Source organism: Barbus barbus (assembly GCF_936440315.1).
Source record: "Barbus barbus genome assembly, chromosome: 2".
Taxonomy (NCBI): domain Eukaryota; kingdom Metazoa; phylum Chordata; class Actinopteri; order Cypriniformes; family Cyprinidae; genus Barbus; species Barbus barbus.
In genome coordinates this window covers 4,080,925-4,101,524 of record NC_136730.1, presented here as the reverse complement: position 1 = coordinate 4,101,524, position 20,600 = coordinate 4,080,925, and the positions used below count along the sequence as shown (strand labels likewise).

The window sequence follows — 20,600 nt, the reverse complement described above, 5'->3', positions numbered from 1 at the left end:
TATAGTATGTCCCAAATATAGTATAGTATAGACGTGATAGTATGTCCCAAAGCTTGCCTACCCAACCTTCCCTGCTTAAAGATTAAACAATATTTCAATGATGTTGGTGTTCACTAACACGCATTCAACCAGTCACTTCTAAACTAAAGACATGATTAATCAATAACATGTAATATAAGTGAAAAAGAAGTATCCACACCAGCAAACAGAGATGCGTATAACACAAATAAAGAAATTAAATTCAAGAATTCTCTCATATAAAAAAAATTGAAGGAAAACATTATAAATGCATATCTAATAATAAGTATATATGAGCATAAAAAAGAAATGTTGAAAGCAAAACAGCAATTCTTGCCACTGAGGCTGATAAAATGGACTAAACAAACCCACAGGAATCTCACTGATACATCATTCACCCACCTGCAGAAAAACAGACCCTCAAGAGAACAATGTAGACAATTACAATCAATAGCAGTTATTGAACATTTTGAACAGTTTGAACTATATTAACAAATATTTGAGCTGAAGGTTTCTGCCTTTAACTTCCAGGTGTGACTGCTTGCTGAGTTAGAAAAAGTATTATATGTAAAATTAATACTTTACAAAGTGATGAATGAAAATTAAGTTAAAAGAAAGTGAACACACAAGAATTTGTTTCCTTACATGAAAAGTCTGTATCTTTCACTCTTAATATCTGCTGCAGATGAAGTTGAGTTGGTCAGTTTCAGGACGGCTGATCCAGCGCTGATCTCCTCCAGACTGAACTGCTCCAGATCTCACTGTTTCTTCACAGTCCTCCTCTGATGTGCCGTTCCCTGGAGCCCAGTTCTGATAGCACACAGTCTCTCCACTCACCCAGAACCAGATGCCCACAGTGCAGGAGTGACGTAAACCCAACCACACCGCCGCAGTAGACGCCCGTTTAACCACGTTCCTCACACGACGCTGAATCTCTTCTGAATGAACCGAGACCAGATCCACATGATTCTGTCTGCAGTATCTCAGAGCTCCAGACCACGTCAGATTCTCTCTGATCACAATCAGTTTATCTGGAAACCAAACCAAGCACAAGAAGAAACTAGAGAGAGACTGATCAAAAACAACATGCAGAACAAACTCTGTGGATGAATTTGTCATGGCAGACATGTAGCGTCAGCTTTAAGAGATCTGGAGCTGATGATGGATTGTGTGTGTATGGTGAGGATCTGCACACCTTCATGACACACAAAAGGAAATTGATTGGTGTAAGAGCATTCTGTTTGACAGCCGCAAAGTTTTCAGCACCTCCATATTTATCAGGTTGACCAGTGCTCCAGTATCTGAATGAGGAGTCACTCTGATCTGACCACTGCCATGAGTCTCTGACTCTGAACAGACCGATGCAGACATGTGATCCAGATGAGTGATTATCACTGACGATCTTCTGAACCTGTTGACTCTCATCCTGGTTTCTCACACTGACCAGATCAATGTGATTCTGTCTGCAGTAACTCTGAGCGTCTCTCCAATTCATCTCCTGATTGACAAAGACGAGTGCTGTGCTCACTTAAGAAAAACAAAAGGAAAAGATTCATGAATCGGTTTGCTCATTATTCTTATGCTGCTTTATGGTTTGGATGTGAACAGGATCAGCAGTGGAATAGCCTATTGAATATTAACAATTTGGGATTATTTAAAAAAGAAGAAAAAAATAAATAAAATGAAGTAAAATTAGTGAACACTGATGATTTCAAAGCTCTTTTATCCACTATGTTTCCTCAGGTCTCTCTGGAAAACTTGATTCAGACACAAAGAGCATCATGAGAGAACATCAAACAGAGGAAGATGTTACACTGCAGATAAATATGTAAGTTATCTAGTCCATAGAAACATTTACTTGGACTGTAGAGTAGTAAATTAGAAAGTTGCAGATGCTCATCTTGGCGCTCAATTGTTTTATGTTTTAATCTACAGAAATTACAGTCTTTTTTCAGTAAAACAAAGAAATTACAGGTTTGTTTCGAGCTACTGGGTGAAGCTGTCGATATCAAGCTGTATCTGTCAGGGGTGTCCTCCAATAGTTCTGTCTGTCTTGTTGTTGTTTAATGCGTCTTTGTTTGTGTTGTTTGAGCACATGGATCGGTCTTTGTTGGCCATGTGTTCCTCTTAGTTTTCCACTTTAGTTTTACTTTGGTTACTGTCATCTGTTCTGTCGTGTGTTGTGGTGTCTCTTGTCAGTTTTAGTCCTGTCCTGTCCTGCAGGCTGAGCTCCCGGGCCGATCACTGTCTCTGTTAATCAGCAAGACCTGTTCAGTGTCTGTGAGAGCACGAGTGTTTAGGCTTGTGGTTTATATTCCTGTCAGGCCATCTCTTCTAACCACCGGTCTCGCTCTGCTCTGCCATTACTCCTCAGCAGCCACTCTCTCTCTCTCTCTCTCTCTCTGTCTCTGAGCCTCATCTCTGCTCGTTGTTTGGACTGTTCACCCCCTCCTCACCTTCTCGTGTCTTATCAGCAGTAGTGGAAATAAAGCCGTAATCACTCATTCTGCATTGAGTCCTCTCTCCCTGACAGTGTCACCTCTATAGTTCATGCTGATTTTTTATCAGCATTAACTGATTAACATTAACAATTAGCATTAACATTATTTGTCACTGCCTTTTTAATTGCAGTGACTAATAACCCCATAAAATGACAAAAGAAGATAGAAGTCATGCTTTCTTGGAAATACTGTCTCTATTCAGAAATTGACTCAACATTGAAAGCGTCACAGATATCCACTTATCTCTTTTATATTTATGACCAGATTAAAGAGTAATATTGTTTAGTACTGCATTAAAATTTGGTATATGTTGAATCTATAAATGAAGAGTTGATGTAATTTTAAATAGCTGCACTCACTGTTGTTGCAGATGAAATGCTGTGTATTGCTACAACCCAAATCATGCCATTCTCCATTCAGCATCGCAGCACATTCATCTTTGCCATCAGGTTGTCCAGGTCCCCAGTTCAGATAGAGCACAGGTTCACCTGAAGACCAGTGCCATTTATTACCACCCGTCTTCCACAGCCCAATCCAGACACGTCTATCATTCACACTCTTCTTCAGCTCGTTCATGTCGTTCATGTTGTCAGCGGTGGCCAGATCTGTGTAATTCTCTCTGCAGTATCTCTGAGCTTCAGTCCAGGTCTTCTCCTCATTTATAAAGTGATACTGACGCTGAACACATTCAGATACGGAGCAGAGAGCTGTGAAAGAGATGATTTGCTTTAATGCTTTTCAGAACAGGATCAAACTGAATGAAACTATAAATCATCAATAAAACTACAAACACACTCACCAACGAGAAGAAGAATGAAATACAGAGTGTGGTCCATTTCTGAGAAAGAAACATAAAAAAACTCAAATATTCTCATGTTCATCTTGGATTAATACAGGATTATGCAATAATAATAAAGAATATTTTAACAGTTTTAGCAATCATTGAGACAATATTAACATTTCTGAAGTCCATTTCTACTTAAAAAAAATGATCATGTAAGTCATTCTTACTTCAGAGGTTGTGTTTCTGTCCTGATTCTGATGTTTCTGTCTGCAGCTTCAGACTGTGTGATGATTATATCTGCTCTCATCCATCATTCAGCATCACATCATTTGTTTATTACTCTAAAACCCCTTTCACATTCACTTCCTCTATGTTTGTGTATTTGTCAATTTCTATCCTCTAATTTGCATATTGATGTCTGTGTCAGTATGTCAATATGAATATGGACCATGATCAAAAAATTATATACATATGAACATTTATAATTTACACAATGACATTCACAAGTAAACAACTGATTTAATGTTATTTGTGAGCTGTGTAACTCCTGCTACATCTCTGTTCAGTCTGACGTGTATGTTTGTGCTTCTGGTGCTGAAACCATCAACCCACTAATGATCTGACTGATGAGTGTTGAGTTAATTGGTGAAGACTGGTGATACTGGTTAATGAGAGCGTTTAAAAACCCTTAGCTTGAGGCTCCAATATAAAAAAAATTAAAATGCAAATTAAATTAAAAGTTGAGACCATTGGTAGGGAGAAGGAGACCACAGCAGATGTGTACAGCTGAGATGAGATGAAGACTCTGACCACCCTGCACTGAAGTGAATATATTGTGCATTTATTCACCTGTAGTCCATTTATAATGTTAATAAATATTGTTGGACTCTCATTATCCCAACTGAAATAATTTCGCCTTCTGTCACGTCTTATTTTCTCTGCCTAGACACTTGATTGTGATTGGCTGGAATGCAAACATTAAAACATTGATACTTTTTAGTATTCTTCTTTTTTCTGAAAATTCTTATTTTGCTTCCTTTCATACTCCTGATCAGAAACCATGAACACATTTGCATGTAAACACATCCTCATTCATTTGCGTGAGTCCACACCACATTTACACCTTCAGGCTGGGTTACAGTATATTTGCACCTCTGACGTGAATCAGAAGAACAAATGTCTTGTATTGCAATAAGTTAAGTGATGCACAGTTCCCTTAATGTTATTACAAGTTGTCAAAATTACTTGTTTCCTTATTCAACATAGTGTTTTATTGCTTATTGGTGCTTTATGGGGTAAAAAAGTAGAATGTTATGTGCATTTATTAAATGAGTTATTTCTGTTTGTCATACAGTACCTGCGTGATGACGTCATCACGTGCTTCAGTAGGGGGTGAGCCAGTGATGCACTTAATTCACAGTAAATACACTGTTAAGGTGATGATGCATAAACTTTTATGTCTGTTAACTGTGAGTTATGCGTTACATTTGTCTTAAGTAAAAATACATCCACATATGCATGAGATTCTAAGTAGCCTAAAATATTATAACACTTTCACCTAGAGTGAAATGACCATGGCCTAATGGTTAGAGAGTCGGACTCGTAATCCAAAGGTTGTGGGTTTGAGTCTCGGGCCGGCAGGGATTGTAGGTGGGGGGAGTGAATGTCCAGCGCTCTCTCCACCCTCAATACCACGACTGAGGTGCCCTTGAGCAAGGCACCGAACCCCCAACTGCTCCCCGGGCGCCGCAGCATAAAATGGCTGCCCACTGCTCCGGGTGTGTGTTCACGGTGTGTGTGTGTGTGTTCACGGTGTGTGTGTGTGTGTTCACTGCTGTGTGTGTGTGTGTTCACTGCTGTGTGTGTGTGTGTGTTCACTGCTGTGTGTGTGCACGTTGGATGGGTTAAATGCAGAGCACGAATTCCGAGTATGAGTCACCATACTTGGCTGAATGTCACTTCTCTTCACTTCACTTCACTGAAAAACCAATCAAACCAGACCTGCTTGAGGGGAAGCAAACCACTTTGGGCTGGTTTAAGATGTGTTCCCTGTGCTGTGTCTTTGTTGGAATACATCAGATAAAATTGAACAGTGTTTAGATTAATGAAGGGTAGATTGGGGGAAAACGCCGCCCCTACTGTTTTTCCCCAAATAACCACAAGATAAAGTCAAGATTAATTTTTATTGTAACTATGGTCTACATTTATGAGAGTGATGTAGAAGTTGTCATCATGAAGCTTACACTGAAGAGAAAACTGATTTCACAGTAAATGATCTCATTTTCAGCAGTAACAAAAAAAGTGATTTAAAGCTTGTTGTTTTGCAGAACATCATAGTTATATATGATACAACCTAACAGTAGGGCTTGCATATGGAGAGTACGTGTTATTTAATAAAAATATAATTATATTTTCAGAATGACATCATTTTTTTCTCAAACATAGTGTGTGGGGTAAAACCCCCCCAGGGGGAAATGGGCAATTACTGTACTTATTCTGTTCTGAACATCAAATCCTTTGTTTTTCCATCATATTAATTCTAACTAGTTGGTTGAATAAAATATTTGGACTTAATTGCCATAAAAATTAGGTATCAGGTAGCTAGTTAGCTAGCCAGTTATCATTAGCTAACTTTTTTTATTCTTTTCGAATAGACTATTATAATTTTGTAATTCATAATTGATTATATTCTTTAAAAAAAAAAAAAATAATAATAATAATATATGTAAGCTAAAGCTGCCTGTGCTCTGAGTTTGCTGTAAATGTTTAAAGCAAATTGCTTTGTCAGACTGGTGGCATTTTAACCCACCCATGGGTTTGTTTTGCCCCATAGGTGGGGTAAAACGCCCCTTGGCACAAATATAATTTTTGTTATGTTTTGTTTTGTTATGAAACGCATCACCAGTATAGTCCATGTGCCATCAGTGGTTCAATCTGAATTTTATGATGCGACGAGAATACTTTTTGTACGCAAAGAAAATAAAAATAACGACTTTTTCAACAATTCGTCTCCTCTCTGTCTCTCTGCGTCACAGTAGCACCATTTTAGAGAGTATCCACTGAACGTAAACTGCGTACGCTCTTCTGTGTCCGCTGCAAATAAAATCAAAGCATAAATACACATAGAATACGTATCCTTGTGTTGCAGCTGATACAGAAGAGCAACAAATCGTCATTTAACCAAAGATACATTGAATCCCACAAACACAACCTTTCTAAATTAATAATCCCTCTAATTTCAACCCTAAGGGTTTCAAAACAATTTCACTTACCAGAGGAGAGAAGATACGAGCATCACATCAACAGGTCAGAGCAACACCATGCTAATGAAAGACTGAGACCTATCCTGCTCCAATATAGGTACATAACATGATTACCACACAGTGGGCCTCATTCATGAAACATTCGTAAATATAAGAGTCAATTCTGAGTCATTTGCGTGTAAAACGGACCTTCCCGAAAACTCTCCTCTGGATTCACAAATGCTTCGTAAACTTCCGATTTGAATTCCAATCATTAGTAAATAGGGCTCATGTGCACGCTCATTCACAATTAGCATAATCCCCGCCTATGAATTACAACGGCGCAAATTGCGTGTCCAGGAATGCAGTGGAATATTCTGGTCTACTTCCTTGGGTTTGGCTCCAATATATTGCATAAATGCAAAAGAAGACTAACAGGCCATATGCCTAACAAGAAATATTCAATTAACGTGTCCATCAAAGCGTTTAGCCAGCTGAAAAATGCCAGGTGCTCTTCTGAAAACGGTGAGCTGGTGGTGCTTGAGAATGCTTTGGTGGCACAGCGTTTTTCCAGCTGAGACCCTTTGGTTGCTATGATTAGGAATATCCACGGCAGTAACTAGTATCTCATTTTGAAGAATATTACTGAATATAAAAATTCAGTTATCAGCAATATTTGCTTCTCTATTGTTGTACAAGTAGGAAGATTGGTCGGTGTAGTATTTGTCCTCCTCCATTGATTGGACAGCTGGGTAAAAAGTGACATTGACAAGCGCTGTGTTCTACCCAAAGCTAAACGGTTTATCAACTCTCAGCTACAAAACAAAAACAGAGCAAACAAACTTGTCAAATATTATAATGGCAGTGCATCAAAATTCAGTGGCATTTAGAAAACATGACTATGTTTGCATGTAAACACATCCTTAATTTGTTTATGTCCGCATCACATTTAGGCTGGCCAATATTTGCATCTCTGACGTGAAACAGAAGGATAAACAGTGGGTATTAGTCATAATCCATTACATATCATTCAGTATTATATAACAAATGTGTTAGTCTTTTTACTTTGACAATTAAAATCACAAAATATACAAAAAATATCATATACAAAACTTTTAACTTAACATCAACTTAATTTTTGTTACTATCATGCAAATCTAATGTAGATAATAAATATAATAATTGTGCTTTTTCATCAGCTCAACAACAGGGAAGTTATGCTACACCTGAATCTGAAATACGATTCAAACCATTTTTGCTGTATGTTGTAATTGAATGATAAGTCTGATGATGGGAAACAGTCAAAGGAGACAAGATTGCCGGTTGTACAGGAGTTTATTTGACCTGCTGTTGTTGACACATTCTTATGTTTAGTACAGATGTATTTACGTTATCACAGTGCAAATAATATCTAATGATGAGTACAAAGATTCATAGGTTTCAAACTCAAAGCCTCATGAAACAGTTCAAAAACGGCTATCTCCTTCAGGTACAACTGCCTGCTGGAGTTGAAAGAATTATATGTAAATGTATTACTTTACAAATCAAGTGATGAAAAGTTAAAATAAGTGAATATACAAACATTTGTTATCTTACACGAAAGGTCTCCTTTAAATGTATTAATGTATTTAAATGTGTTAAATGTATTCTTTCACTCTTAATATCTGCTGCAGATGAAGTTGAGTTGGTCAGTTTCAGGACGGCTGATCCAGCGCTGATCTCCTCCAGACTGAACTGCTCCAGATCTCACTGTTTCTTCACAGTCCTCCTCTGATGTGCCGTTCCCTGGAGCCCAGTTCTGATAGCACACAGTCTCTCCACTTGCCAAGAACCAGACGCCCAAAATACAAGAGTGACGTAAACCCAACCACACCGCCGCAGTAGACGCCCGTTTAACCACGTTCCTCACCTCACGCTGCATCTCTTCTGAATGAACCGAGACCAGATCCACATGATTCTGTCTGCAGTATCTCAGAGCTCCAGACCACGTCAGATTCTCTCTGATCACAATCAGTTTATCTGGAAACCAAACCAAGCACAAGCAGAAACTAGAGAGAGACTGATCAAAAACAACATGCAGAGCAAACTCTGTGGATGAATTTGTCATGGCAGACATGTAGCGTCAGCTTTAAGAGATCTGGAGCTGATGATGGATTGTGTGTGTTTTGTGAGGATCTACTCACCTTCATGACACACAAAAGGATATCGAGTGCTGCAAGAGACGTCAATCCATCCTCCCTGAGAGCCTTGTTCAATCACTGTACAGCTTTCAGCACCTCCTACATTATTAGGTTCACCAGTGCTCCAGTATCTGAATGAGGAGTTACTCTGATCTGACCACTGCCATGAGTCTCTGAACAGACCGATCCAGACAAATGATCCAGATAACTGTCTATCACTAATGAACTGCTGAACCTGTTGACTCTCTTTCTGGTTTCTCACACTGACCAGATCAATGTGATTCTGTCTGCAGTAACTCTGAGCGGCTCTCCAATTCATCTCCTGATTGACAAAGACGAGTCCTGTGCTCACTTAAAAAAAATAAAAATAAAATCACACATGGGAAAGATTCATGAATCAGTTTGTTAATTATTCTTACACAGCTTTACAGTTTGCATGTGAACAGGAGCAACAGTGGAATATTGAATATTAACAGTTCAGAATCATTTTAAAAATATATAACATGAAGTAATATGTGTGAACAGTGATGATTTTAAACACTTTTATCTAATGTTTCCTTACACGTCTCTATGGAAATCTTGATTCAGACACAAAAAGCAGCATGAGAAAAATATCCAACAGACATTGCAGCTAATTACTGAAGCTTTTGAGCTTGGTTTTCACCCCCAAGTGATTGTAAATATCAAACATGTTCAGACTGTTGATCAGGCTGCCTCTGAAGTGACACCTACACTAGCCAATGAGAGCGAGCAAGCTTCACCAACTGGGTGTTGTGTGCTTCAATAATTAAAACATGGCAGCCACAAACTTCTTTTCTTAATACTTCACTTCCAGCCACAGAACTAGAGTACTGAGAAAGAAGATCACCAGTATTCACCCCTTTGTTTCTGAAAATGATACTACAATCAGCAGGTGTGTGTGGGCTTGCGATCTGGCTGAATCATGTTGTGTGTATGTTCAGAGGATTATAATGCTAAAAGTCCATTGAAACTGTCCTTAAATCTGTGGTCTCCACATTTGAAAATCTAGTGTTCCAGGCCTTAGTTAACTAATACTTAGAAACATTGGTAACACTTTATTTTGATGCCCCTTTTGAATATTCTATTGACAGTAATGTTGCACCTACATGTCAACGAACTCTCATTAGTGTTAGTAGACTGTCTGCTTCATATCTGCTAACTCTTTATTGTGATGGTCTCCAAACAGACATTCTACCGACTAAAAGTAACTTTGCAAATGCATGTCAACTTATTTTACCCCTAACACTCTGAGAGTTAGTAGATGTAGGTGCAATGTTATTTATAGTCAACAGCATTTGTTAAAGGGACCATCAAAATAAAGTGAAACCGAAACATTTACTTGAACTGTAGACTAGTAATTTAGATGTGAATGCAGATGCAGTGTTCATCTTTACGCTCAATTGTTTTATGCTTCAATAGATTTTATTCTACAGAAGTTCATTTTCATGTAAAAATTCAGAAAGTAAATCTACATTACATTTATTAATTTAGTAGATACTTTTATCCAAAGTGACTTACAATTGAGGAAGATGAGTTACAGGTTTGTTTTGTGATAATGAAGGGTGAAAATATCAAGCTCTATCACCTCTCATTACCATTGTATGTTTATTATAATATATATTTTTTCTATGAGCCTTTAACTGCAGGTTCCCACTGTGAAAAATTACCCCAAATTACCCAGGGTTGATGTAATTTTAAATAGCTGCACTCACTGTTGTTGCAGATGAAATGTTGGTTATGGCTACACACCAAATCATGCCATTTTCCATTCAGCATCGCAGCACATTCATCTCTGCCATCTGGTTGTCCAGGTCCCCAGTTCAGATAGAGAGTAGGTTCACCTGAAGACCAGTGCCATTCATCACGACTCGTCTTCTGCAGCCCAATCCAGACAAACTGAGCACCTCCATCATTCAGACTCTTCTTCAGCTCGTTCATGTCGTTCATGTTGTCAGCGGTGGCCAGATCTGTGTATTTCTCTCTGCAGTATCTCTGAGCTTCAGTCCAGGTCTTCTCCTCATTTATAAAGTGATACTGACGCTGAACACATTCAGATACGGAGCAGAGAGCTGTGAAAGAGAGGATTTGCTTTAATGCTTTTCAGAACAGGATCAAACCTAATGAAACTATAAACCATCAATAAAACCACAAACACACTCACCAACGAGAAGAAGAGTGAAATATTGGTCCATTTCTGAGGAAGAAACACATTGGAAAAATCAAATATTAAAGATTCCAAGATTAATTTTGGAGTAAAATATGACAATATCATTTAGTATCTAAACGGCTGAATGAATGCAACAGACATTATCATTTAGTCAATATTAAAATGCCAAAAGTCCATTCCAGTTAAATAATGAACATGTGAGTTTTTCTTACTTTGAAGGTCGCGTGTTTCTATCCTGAGTCTGATGTTTCTGTCTGCAGCTTCATATTACTGCATGTGATTATTATATCTGCTTTCATCCCTCATTCAGCGTCACATCATTTGTTTACTACTCTTAAAGACCACTATTTCATGTTTTACTTCCTCTATATTTGTGTATTTGTCAGCTTCTTCCCCCTTATTTGCATATTGACGTCTCTCAGTCAGTAATCAGTAAAAGTATCAGTTATGAGTATGGACCTTAATCAAAAAATTGTGTATATATTAACATGCACAACTAAACAGCTGCTATTACATTATCAGGCTACTTTTATATTTGGTACTGAAATAGACAAGCCACTTATGATCTGACTGATGATGATTGAGTTAATTAGTGAAGAGAGGTGATTACTGAGAGCCTTTAAAAACCCTCTGTTTGAGGAGCTTCAGTCAAAGAAGGGAATGAGTATGATTATTGAGTGTGTATTGAGAGAAGTGCAAAAAAAAACATTAAAGTTATTGATTATTTATTATTGATGAATTTTTTTCTGTCTTTTAAATTAAAAACATTTTTACTTTTTTTAAATAATTCTTCTACTCCTACTGTTTACTGTTTCTTTATAAAACATGAACATGTTTGCATGTAAACACGTCCTCATTCATTTGCTTACATCTACACAACATTTACACCTTCAGGCTGAACTATATTTACATCTCTGATGTCAAACAGAAGGATAAACAGTGAGTCTTATTGTGTTTCATTACATATAATTCAGTCATATTTATCAGTTTTATTGCAACAACAGTGTGATTCTAGAACTGGGGGTACATTTAGTGTCTCCCAGATAAACCTTCTGCTATTTTTCAAAAACAAAAACTTCACAGAATCAGTTTTGAATAACACAAATTATATTAAGTTATCACCAAAACAATGCTTTTATGTTTATTAAGGGACATTTTGTCTTGAAAATAATAACTGAAAGACTGCCACTACACCTATTATTGACTGTCTTTGCCTCTTGATTCATACATTCAGCTCGAATTATCAGGAAATATTTAAGTCTATTTTTCATATTTTTGTGTTCACTCTATTAAATTACATAGCTCAGCTTTCAACACTATAGTCCCCATCAAGCTGGCATCTAAACTCACAGACCTCGGCCTAAACTCCTCACTCTGTGACTGGATTCAAGACTTCCTCACCGGCAGACCTCAAGTGGTGAAAGTTGGCCAGTTCACCTCAAACTCCATCACTCTGAACATAGGAGCCCCACAGGGCTGTGTCCTGAGTCCCCTGCTCTACTCTCTCTACACACATGACTGCGTGTCCTCTCACAGCTCCACATCTATTATCAAATTCGCTGATGATACTGTGGTTCTGGGCCTCATCTCCAACAATGATGAGACCGCATACTTGGATGAGGTAGAGAGTCTCACATCATGGTGCAAGGACAACTGTCTCTCTCTGAATGTGAGCAAAACTAAAGAGCTGATTATGGACTTTAGGAAGAGACAGCAGCAGCCCTACACTCCTCTTATGATCAGTGGGACCCCTGTGGAGAGGGTGAGTAGCTTCAAGTACCTCGGTGTAAACATCTCAGAGAACCTGACTTGGACTACACACATCCAAACACAGGTTAAGAAAGCCAGGCAAAGACTGTACCATCTGCGTCAGCTGAGGAAATTCAGGGTCTCACCAGCAATCCTGAAAACTTTCTATTCAGGGACCATAGAAAGTGTATTGACTCAATGCATCTCAGTGTGGTATGGAAACAGCTCCAATCAGGACTGCAAAGCACTACAGAGAGTTGTGCGCTTAGCTGAGCGCATCTCAGGGTCTGCTCTCCCCTCTCTGCAGGACATCTACCTCAAACGCTGCAAAAATAGAGCTGTTAAAATCATCAAGGACTCTAATCACCCTGGTAACCGTCTATTCACTTTGCTTCCATCTGGTAAGCGCTTCCGTAGCCTGATGGCAAAAACTGAGAGACTTAGGAGGAGCTTCTTCCCCCAGACCATCAGGCTCCTAAACTCTAACTCTGTGTCATAACATCACATGACTCCATGTAAATATCATATATCAATAAGCTATTCATAATTTTCTCTACCTCATACTGCTGCTATTCAAATACCCTGTACAACTTTTTGCACATTATTTTTGCACATTCCTCTCATTACTATTTAAGTCAACAACATACTGACCTGCACATTTATATTATATTTTTTATCTTATTTTATTTTATTATTTTATTTTATTTTATGTTTTGTACTTCTCCTTCTTAATATTTGTATTCTATATAATTGTCCTTGGAGCGGACCTGACCTACATTTCACTGCTGGTTATACCCTGTATAATTGTGTATGTGACAAATAAAACTCTTGAATCTTGAATAAACAATTTCATAACATATAACATTTTTGTAATATTTGTAATTTCATTAATAAAAAAAAACAAAAACAAAACATTTTGTGTCTGTCCCTATACGTTCTGGTCAACTCTGTTACCTTGGTTGTATAAAGGCATACACATCTTTATAGCGTTCATAGAAAGTGATGTCACTTCCTCTGGTAGGAATCTTTGGAAGCCATTGATGCAAGTCTTTATTCTTTGTTCTCATTCATTTGTACAAAATGTTTAGGATACACCAACAGTAGATTACTTATTTGTCAAATCTGTTATTGTGATTTTGCAGTGAATCTCTCATTCACTTTTTAAAAACAGTAATATGATGGAAATCCAAATTCAGAAAAAAGCTGTTTTAGACATGCCATGTGGCATCTGGTTTGAGGGTTAGCATCTTGAGCTAAAGCACAAAATGGTCAACTCTGTTAGTGGTTTAAAAAGTTTAATGACAACAGAGTTGACAATGAGTAACAAATGTTCCCAATCACATTGAAGTATTTTGCATTAATATTATGTTTATTTTAGATTTTGGGTCATCTTACTGTAAATTATACATTTGTTTTATATCATCACAGGCTAAAAAAATTGAATTACAGGTAAATTAAACTCTCAGCAGCAGAAAGGCAAGGGCAACAGTGGACACTGCGACATGCTGACCCTGTAAGGAAGGCAGAACATAGACAGAAAAAAGGACAAACAGCACCACTACTCAAAATACAAGCTTGATTTGCTCTATTTTTTATAAATACTAATGTAAACATATGGCTTCAAAGTAAATCTAAATTTGCAAACTGCTATTCAAGAGCTTTGCCTTTTATTATGTCTATAATAAACTTGCATAGTGCACATATAAATACTAAATCAAGACATTGCCAATAACTGATTTGCATCCCTAGGGTGAGGGAGCAGCTATGCCATTTTATTTTCCAGACCATTGGACACATTAAGTTATGTTTTCATTACACGAAAGATCTGTATTTGATACAATTAAATAGTTGTTACATTTACCATGGTTTCAGTTTCAGAATCTGTTAGAAAATGTTGCTGTTTTTGGTCTTTTAACTGCATGTGGTCAACTCTGTTTTCTGATGTCAACTCTGTTACCCTCAGTGTCAACTCTGTTTGTTTAAAGTTTTGCTTTAAAAATGATAATTACAGGTGTTTTATTGTTAACAAATTGGTCAGAATCGAATTAGCCTAAATACTACTACTACTACATGACATTTAAAAGAATTTCATTCATTTTTAAAGCTATGTTTAGAGAAAATGCACACCATGTTGGCAACATTTCAGTTAAATGTGTTGATATTTTTACTCTAAAACAAAAAGTCTCTAAACAAAAACGTTTAAAGGTCAATTAATGGATTAAGAGACAGATGTTCTCCTAGGAAGGACAGGGTTTTAAATTGTGATTAAAATTAAACTGTATATGCACTCAAAAAATTAAATGTTTCTGTCTAAATTTCCATTTTATGTAATTCAATTGCATACCAATTTTCCATTCATTTAGATGACATAGTTTTAGCATAAAAAAACGATAAACTTAATGTGATTCATATCCATGAGTCATATGTGAATGAAAGATTTATATACACTGCTCAGTGTTCATGTGTCTCCACACTACAGTGTTCAAGTTGAAGCATTGAATTATTATGTGATGATTCACCATTAATGATGAACAGCTGCTGTTATCAAGAAGAATCACCGAAGGAAAGAGAAACACAAGAACTGCAACTGACTTCAGCCACAGCCGATGAAGAAATCAACTGAAATAAAAAAAGACATTACATCTCTCAAGATCTCAGCAGAAGATAATTAAACAACTCCACAAACAGCATCAGCTTGGCCTTATTTCTGTCAGACTTCTAGAGAGACGTTCTTATTGAGAATTGTGACAGAATTACCTTTTTTATTGATTTTATGTAATAACTATTTTAGGCTGTGTTTATTAATGCGACGGCAGCTGTCTGTGATGATGTACCTGGTTCGGTGTTCGTGGTTTGCACTCCGATGTTCTCCGATCACCACGCAGGAGATTATTCACAGTTTCCAGCACTGTCTTCCCTCCTGAACTCCTGAGCAGCAGATTACACTCCTGCACCTGTTAGAGGAGATTTGGTGGATATTATGGAGCTTAAAAGAAAACAAAGTGAGCGATTGTCCATGCAGAAGTGCTGTATTGCACCTCCTGCAGGTCCTCTGATCTCATGAGAGCGAACCGAACGCTCTGCATCAGTCGTGAGAGATGAGACAGTCTCCAGTCTCTATCCTCCTCCACCCAGTTCACCACAGCTCTGACACCGGCCAGCTGTCAGGAGAGAGAGAGAGAGAGAGAGTCTGGGTGAGCTGCTGCTCTTTCATGCTGATGCAGCCAGAAGCATGTTTTTCTTTCTTTTTTTTTAACACCCATTCACTGCATTTGACATTTACATTTGTACTTTTTAAATTAGTGGATGCTTTTCCTGAAATGAGCGATTGTAGGGAGACAGGAACATGAAAACTGCATCAATGCAAAGCTCCAGAATTGCTTAAACAGATGCCGAGATGTAGGCCAGGAGAGAGAGAAAGAGAAAAGCTGGTTCATAGAGAGTCCAGCCTATTAATGAAACATTTAATCAACATTACTGTTAACTACTGGTTAACTTCATAATCATAGTATGCATATATATATATATATATATATATATATATATATATATATATATATATATATATATATATATATATATATATATATAAATAAAAAAATATAATTCAATTTTTTTGTTTACTTTTCTAAGCAGTATTAATTCCCCCAAAATAAATATTTTTTTTTGTTTTCTTTTTTCATTAATTTATTTAAAACATTATTTCTGGCTTGAACTTTCTGTCTTTTTTTTGCAGTATTAATTCCCATAATATTGTTTGATTTTATTTAAAATGAATTATGTTTAGCTTGGGTTTTTGCATTTCTTGAGCTTTTATAAACAGTATTAATTCCCACAAATAATATTCCTAGAATTGGTTTTAGTTACTTTTTAGTTAAATATTATTGAAAATTAATTTATTTTTGCCTTGAGTTTCTGCCTGTTATTTCTTGAACTTTTATAAGCAGATTTAATTCCCACAAATAGTATTCCCTGAATAGTTTTTATTAGTTTATATAATTTATTTTTTCAGCTTATATTAATTTCTTTATTTTTATTTTTTTATGTATAGAGATAGATGTAAATAAAAATGTATTTTGGGTTGAGGTTCTTAGCTTACCTCACTGTCTGCATTGAGCACATCTCTCTCCGGCAGATGCTGCAGCTGGACGTAGGGCAGGTCCTTGAACTTCTCCCCGCCTGCGACCCTCTGAGAGTGCGCTAAAACATAGTCCTCTGCCCGTCTGCCCAGATCCTGCAGACTGTAGGCTTCAGCCAAGGCCAGAATACCCAGGTAAGAAGTTTCATCCATATTATCCTGCAGGAAGTTTAACCCCTGCAGCTGAAACTGTGAAGCAGCTTCTGTCAGATCCCACATGTTCCTGCAGCTGTATTCTTCTGTGATGCATTTTGAGATTTTGAACAAGGGCGCCCTCCGGCTGAGTATGAATGGAAAAATACATTTTGGTATAGTTTAATAGAGTTTTTTTTTTCTTAAATGCCATCCTTGTAATATATATATATATATATATATATATATATATATATATATATATATATATATATATATATATATATATATATATATTTATTTATTTTCATTTTAATTTTTGCTTTTACACAATATTTGAATATTCTGTGTAATAAAACAATAGACTTTGACATCATAATTGTACTGCATTGTCAAATGTAAAAATATTCCTAATTCATGCTTATTCAGTTATTCACATAATTGTTTTTCAATACTAGTTTCAATGTAGCAAGATACTTTTTTTATAGTAACTTGTAGTGTAGCTAACTTCGTTTTCAGAAGAGTAGCTTGACTGTAGCTACAATCAAGCTTTAATGCCCCCTTTACCTGAATTCTAATTTTTTATTCATATTCTTTCAGTAATATTTATGTTTGGTAGAGTATCTGGCCTCAATACTAAATGCAGTATTTAATTTTGTTTATTACTTATTCATTTTAATTGCTATTAATTTAATTATATTATTTCTATTTAGCAATTATTTCAAATTTCACAGTTACCATGGAAACGGTCTCCACAGTCTGTCTGTATGAGGACATCACAGCCAACGTTTCTCTCCCACAGTGTTCGGATGACCCTCAGGTTTCTTTCCCTCTCTTCTCTCCCGCTGACCACAGCATCTTTGACACACAGCCGCTCGAGTCTTTCTGCCCCTAAACACCTACAGGCACCTCGGCCCGTCCTCCGTCCAGCTCCAATTCCTTAAGCCCCGCCTCTCCAGGTAACAGCCACGCCTCTGCCGCTTGACTGACAGTAGCGAGCACAAGTCAGTGAGCCTTGTGGGAGTTGCCTAGGAGTTTTAAACTGCAGTCCAGCAGAAGCCCCTCCTCCTTGAGTCCTCGCAGTGAGGCAAAGAGAGCATCGCAGTGTGTGGGAAACACAAAGGGGTGGAGCTCCGGGTCAAAGAGAGGCTCTATAGGAGGAGGTTTTCTGAAAGTGGGCGGGGAATGGGTTGATGTGGGAGGAGCTGGAGGGACGACTGACTTTTTTTCTCTATCATTTCTTTTTAGACTTGAGGATGCGATGTGACTTCCAGCTTCTTTTTCTCGTCTTTCTTCACTTGCATGTCTGCTTTTCACAGAAGAAGACTGAAGATGAATGGACTTATCTGCCACCTTTTTCTCTAACGTCCCTCTGGTTTTGTACTGAGACATTGGAAACCTATTAAAAGTGTAAAAACATTCATGTGGATTCAGCAAGGATGTGTTAAATTGATAAAAGAAAAATTACATTAAAGATTTATATTGTTACAAAATATTTATATTTCAAGTAAATGCTGTTCTTATTAATCAAAGAATCAAAGAAAAAAAGTATCACAGGTTCCATAAAAATATTAAGCAGCACAATTTCAACACTGATAATAAATCAGCATATTATAGAATGATTTCTGAAGGATCATGTGACACTGAAGACTGGAGTAATGATGCTGATTTCAGAGCTGCGTCATAGAAATAAATTACATTTTAAAGTATATTCAAATACGAAACCAATATTAGAAATTCCAATAATATTTCACAATATTACAGAAGAGTTCCAGTTTCTAAACACGTGTCCCAACATACTTTATGTTTCACAAAGTTAATAAGCAACTTCGATTGGCAGTAATTGTTACAAAGTTTTATTCATTGGCATTGTTGTGTGAGCACTGAGTCTTTATCATGGTCATTATATCAGAGGTGACCCCACTGAAACGACACGGGCATGTTGACTCTGACTGACACACGAAAGCTCTTGAACATGAATAATGACTCTGCAGTACTCCCTTCATTACACTTTAACCTATACTCCATTCAGCTCACCGTTATTTTTGTCGTAAATATACTCGAAGTTTTGCACGCTTACCTTAAAGCAGCTGCAGTATTCGAATGGGTTTACTTGCTGTGTGACGGTGGAAAAGAAAACAACATGTTGTTGTAAAAATGCTGTTTTAAGTCTGTTTGTGGCTCTTCATATGACCCGAGCTACAGTCACGTTAGAGGACTGCCTGTGCGTTTTTATTTGTGGAGAGATGTGTTTGTTACTGATGGACTAATTATATATTTTGGCTCAGTGTTATCTTGACAGAGGCGATGCGCGTGACCTGAGCGAAATACAGAATGAAGAAAAGAAGGATAGCCGAATATAAGGAAACATATGTGACCCTGGACCACAAAAGCAGTCATAAGGGTCAATTTTTCGAAATTGCGATTTCTACATAATCTGGAAGCTGAATAAATAATATTTCCATTGATGTATGGTTTGTTAGGATAGGACAATATTTGACCGAGATACAACTATTTGAAAGGTGCAAAAAAAAATCTAAATATTGAGGAAATCGCCTTTAAAGTTGTTCAAATGAAGTTCTTAGCAATGCATATTACTAATCAAAAATTAAGTTTTGATATATTTACGATAATAAATTGACAAAATATCTTCATGGAACATGATCTTTTCTTAATGTCCTAATGATTTTTGGCATAAAAATATCAATAAGTTTGAGCCATACAACGTATTTTTGGCTATTGCTACAAATATACCCCAGCGACTTAAGACCAATTTAGAATTGTTTATAAACTGTAACGTAACAATACATTTTAATTTTACATAGGCCTATGATCGGCCTGTGTGTTGGCTATAAGATTTACTTAAATTTTGGTAATCAAAATGAATGCATTTTATTGAAATCTACTGACAGGTTTGTTTATTAACTCTAATTGATTTTATGTTTCATATCTATATCACAAGGCTATTTGTACAGCATCAGGCAAATAGCATGTGCTTCCTTTAAATAAATAAATAAATGTGTTTTATGCGGTTTTGCTCTTGCAACCATATACTCAGTCGTCAGTGTGAGTTAATGAAGGCGAACATCCACGTTTTAATAAAATGTTCTTAATAAAGTTGTTTATATGGCGCGATAAGATGAAGTTCTCATTAAATTCTCTGCAAAACATGAATCCTGGAACATCTATTCAGTGCTGTGCTTAATTCCAGGAATGATCTGATCCCGTTTACAGGCCTATATGAGGTGCACTCCCTCTGCCAACTAAACCTATGATTACCTCAGTCAGTCAGTAATGAGCAGTTCGCCAACAAATTGTTCAAGATAAGGTTTTTATACAAACCTGTGAGTGTGTGTGCGCATACACAGATCATGGCATATTTCACGGTTGTGTAAAGCACTGTTAAAAGTTTCCTGTCCAAGATCACTCGTTTCTTTACACGAGTGAACTTAAGACCTCGAGGCCATAAAGTCTAGAACGTTTGTAAAAGGAGTTTCTCCAAACGATCATAAAATCAGTAACATTAAAGAAAACTACTTCTGTTTCTTTTGCTGCACGTTTGCCTTTCTGTGTATAAGGCACTGTCACTTCAACTAAAGCTGAACGCTTTAATCTCCATACTTTGTTGACTGTACCGTGAACTTTCAATATCATAAAATCTATCAGAA

The 20,600-nt window shown here is 36.9% G+C and overlaps 2 protein-coding genes across 3 annotated transcripts; both read right to left on the bottom strand.

Annotated features, from left to right (window-relative positions):
- Positions 1-687: 687 nt before the first annotated feature.
- Positions 688-3,355, bottom strand: LOC306888600 (macrophage mannose receptor 1-like; the record flags this gene model as incomplete). Its single annotated transcript, XM_079447029.1, has 3 exons — positions 688-1,049; positions 2,879-3,226; positions 3,319-3,355. The coding sequence occupies 3 exons, from the start codon at positions 3,353-3,355 to the stop codon at positions 688-690; spliced, it is 747 nt and encodes a 248-aa protein (XP_079303155.1).
- A 4,508-nt stretch (positions 3,356-7,863) lies between these two features.
- On the bottom strand, positions 7,864-19,172 carry LOC306888586 (macrophage mannose receptor 1-like). Of its 2 annotated transcripts, XM_079447010.1 has the most exons (9): positions 19,013-19,172; positions 17,671-18,331; positions 16,762-17,080; positions 15,497-15,823; positions 15,182-15,281; positions 10,908-10,940; positions 10,459-10,815; positions 8,729-9,076; positions 7,864-8,564 (listed from the first exon to the last, which is right to left on the bottom strand). In XM_079447010.1, the coding sequence occupies exons 6-9, from the start codon at positions 10,936-10,938 to the stop codon at positions 8,203-8,205; spliced, it is 1,098 nt and encodes a 365-aa protein (XP_079303136.1). In that variant the 5' UTR covers positions 10,939-10,940; positions 15,182-15,281; positions 15,497-15,823; positions 16,762-17,080; positions 17,671-18,331; positions 19,013-19,172; the 3' UTR covers positions 7,864-8,202. The 2 variants fall into 2 exon arrangements, with proteins under 2 accessions (XP_079303136.1, XP_079303137.1); XM_079447011.1 differs by lacking the exons at positions 15,182-15,281; positions 15,497-15,823; positions 16,762-17,080; positions 17,671-18,331; positions 19,013-19,172 and adding an exon at positions 11,126-11,221.
- Between the last annotated feature and the right edge of the window lie 1,428 nt (positions 19,173-20,600).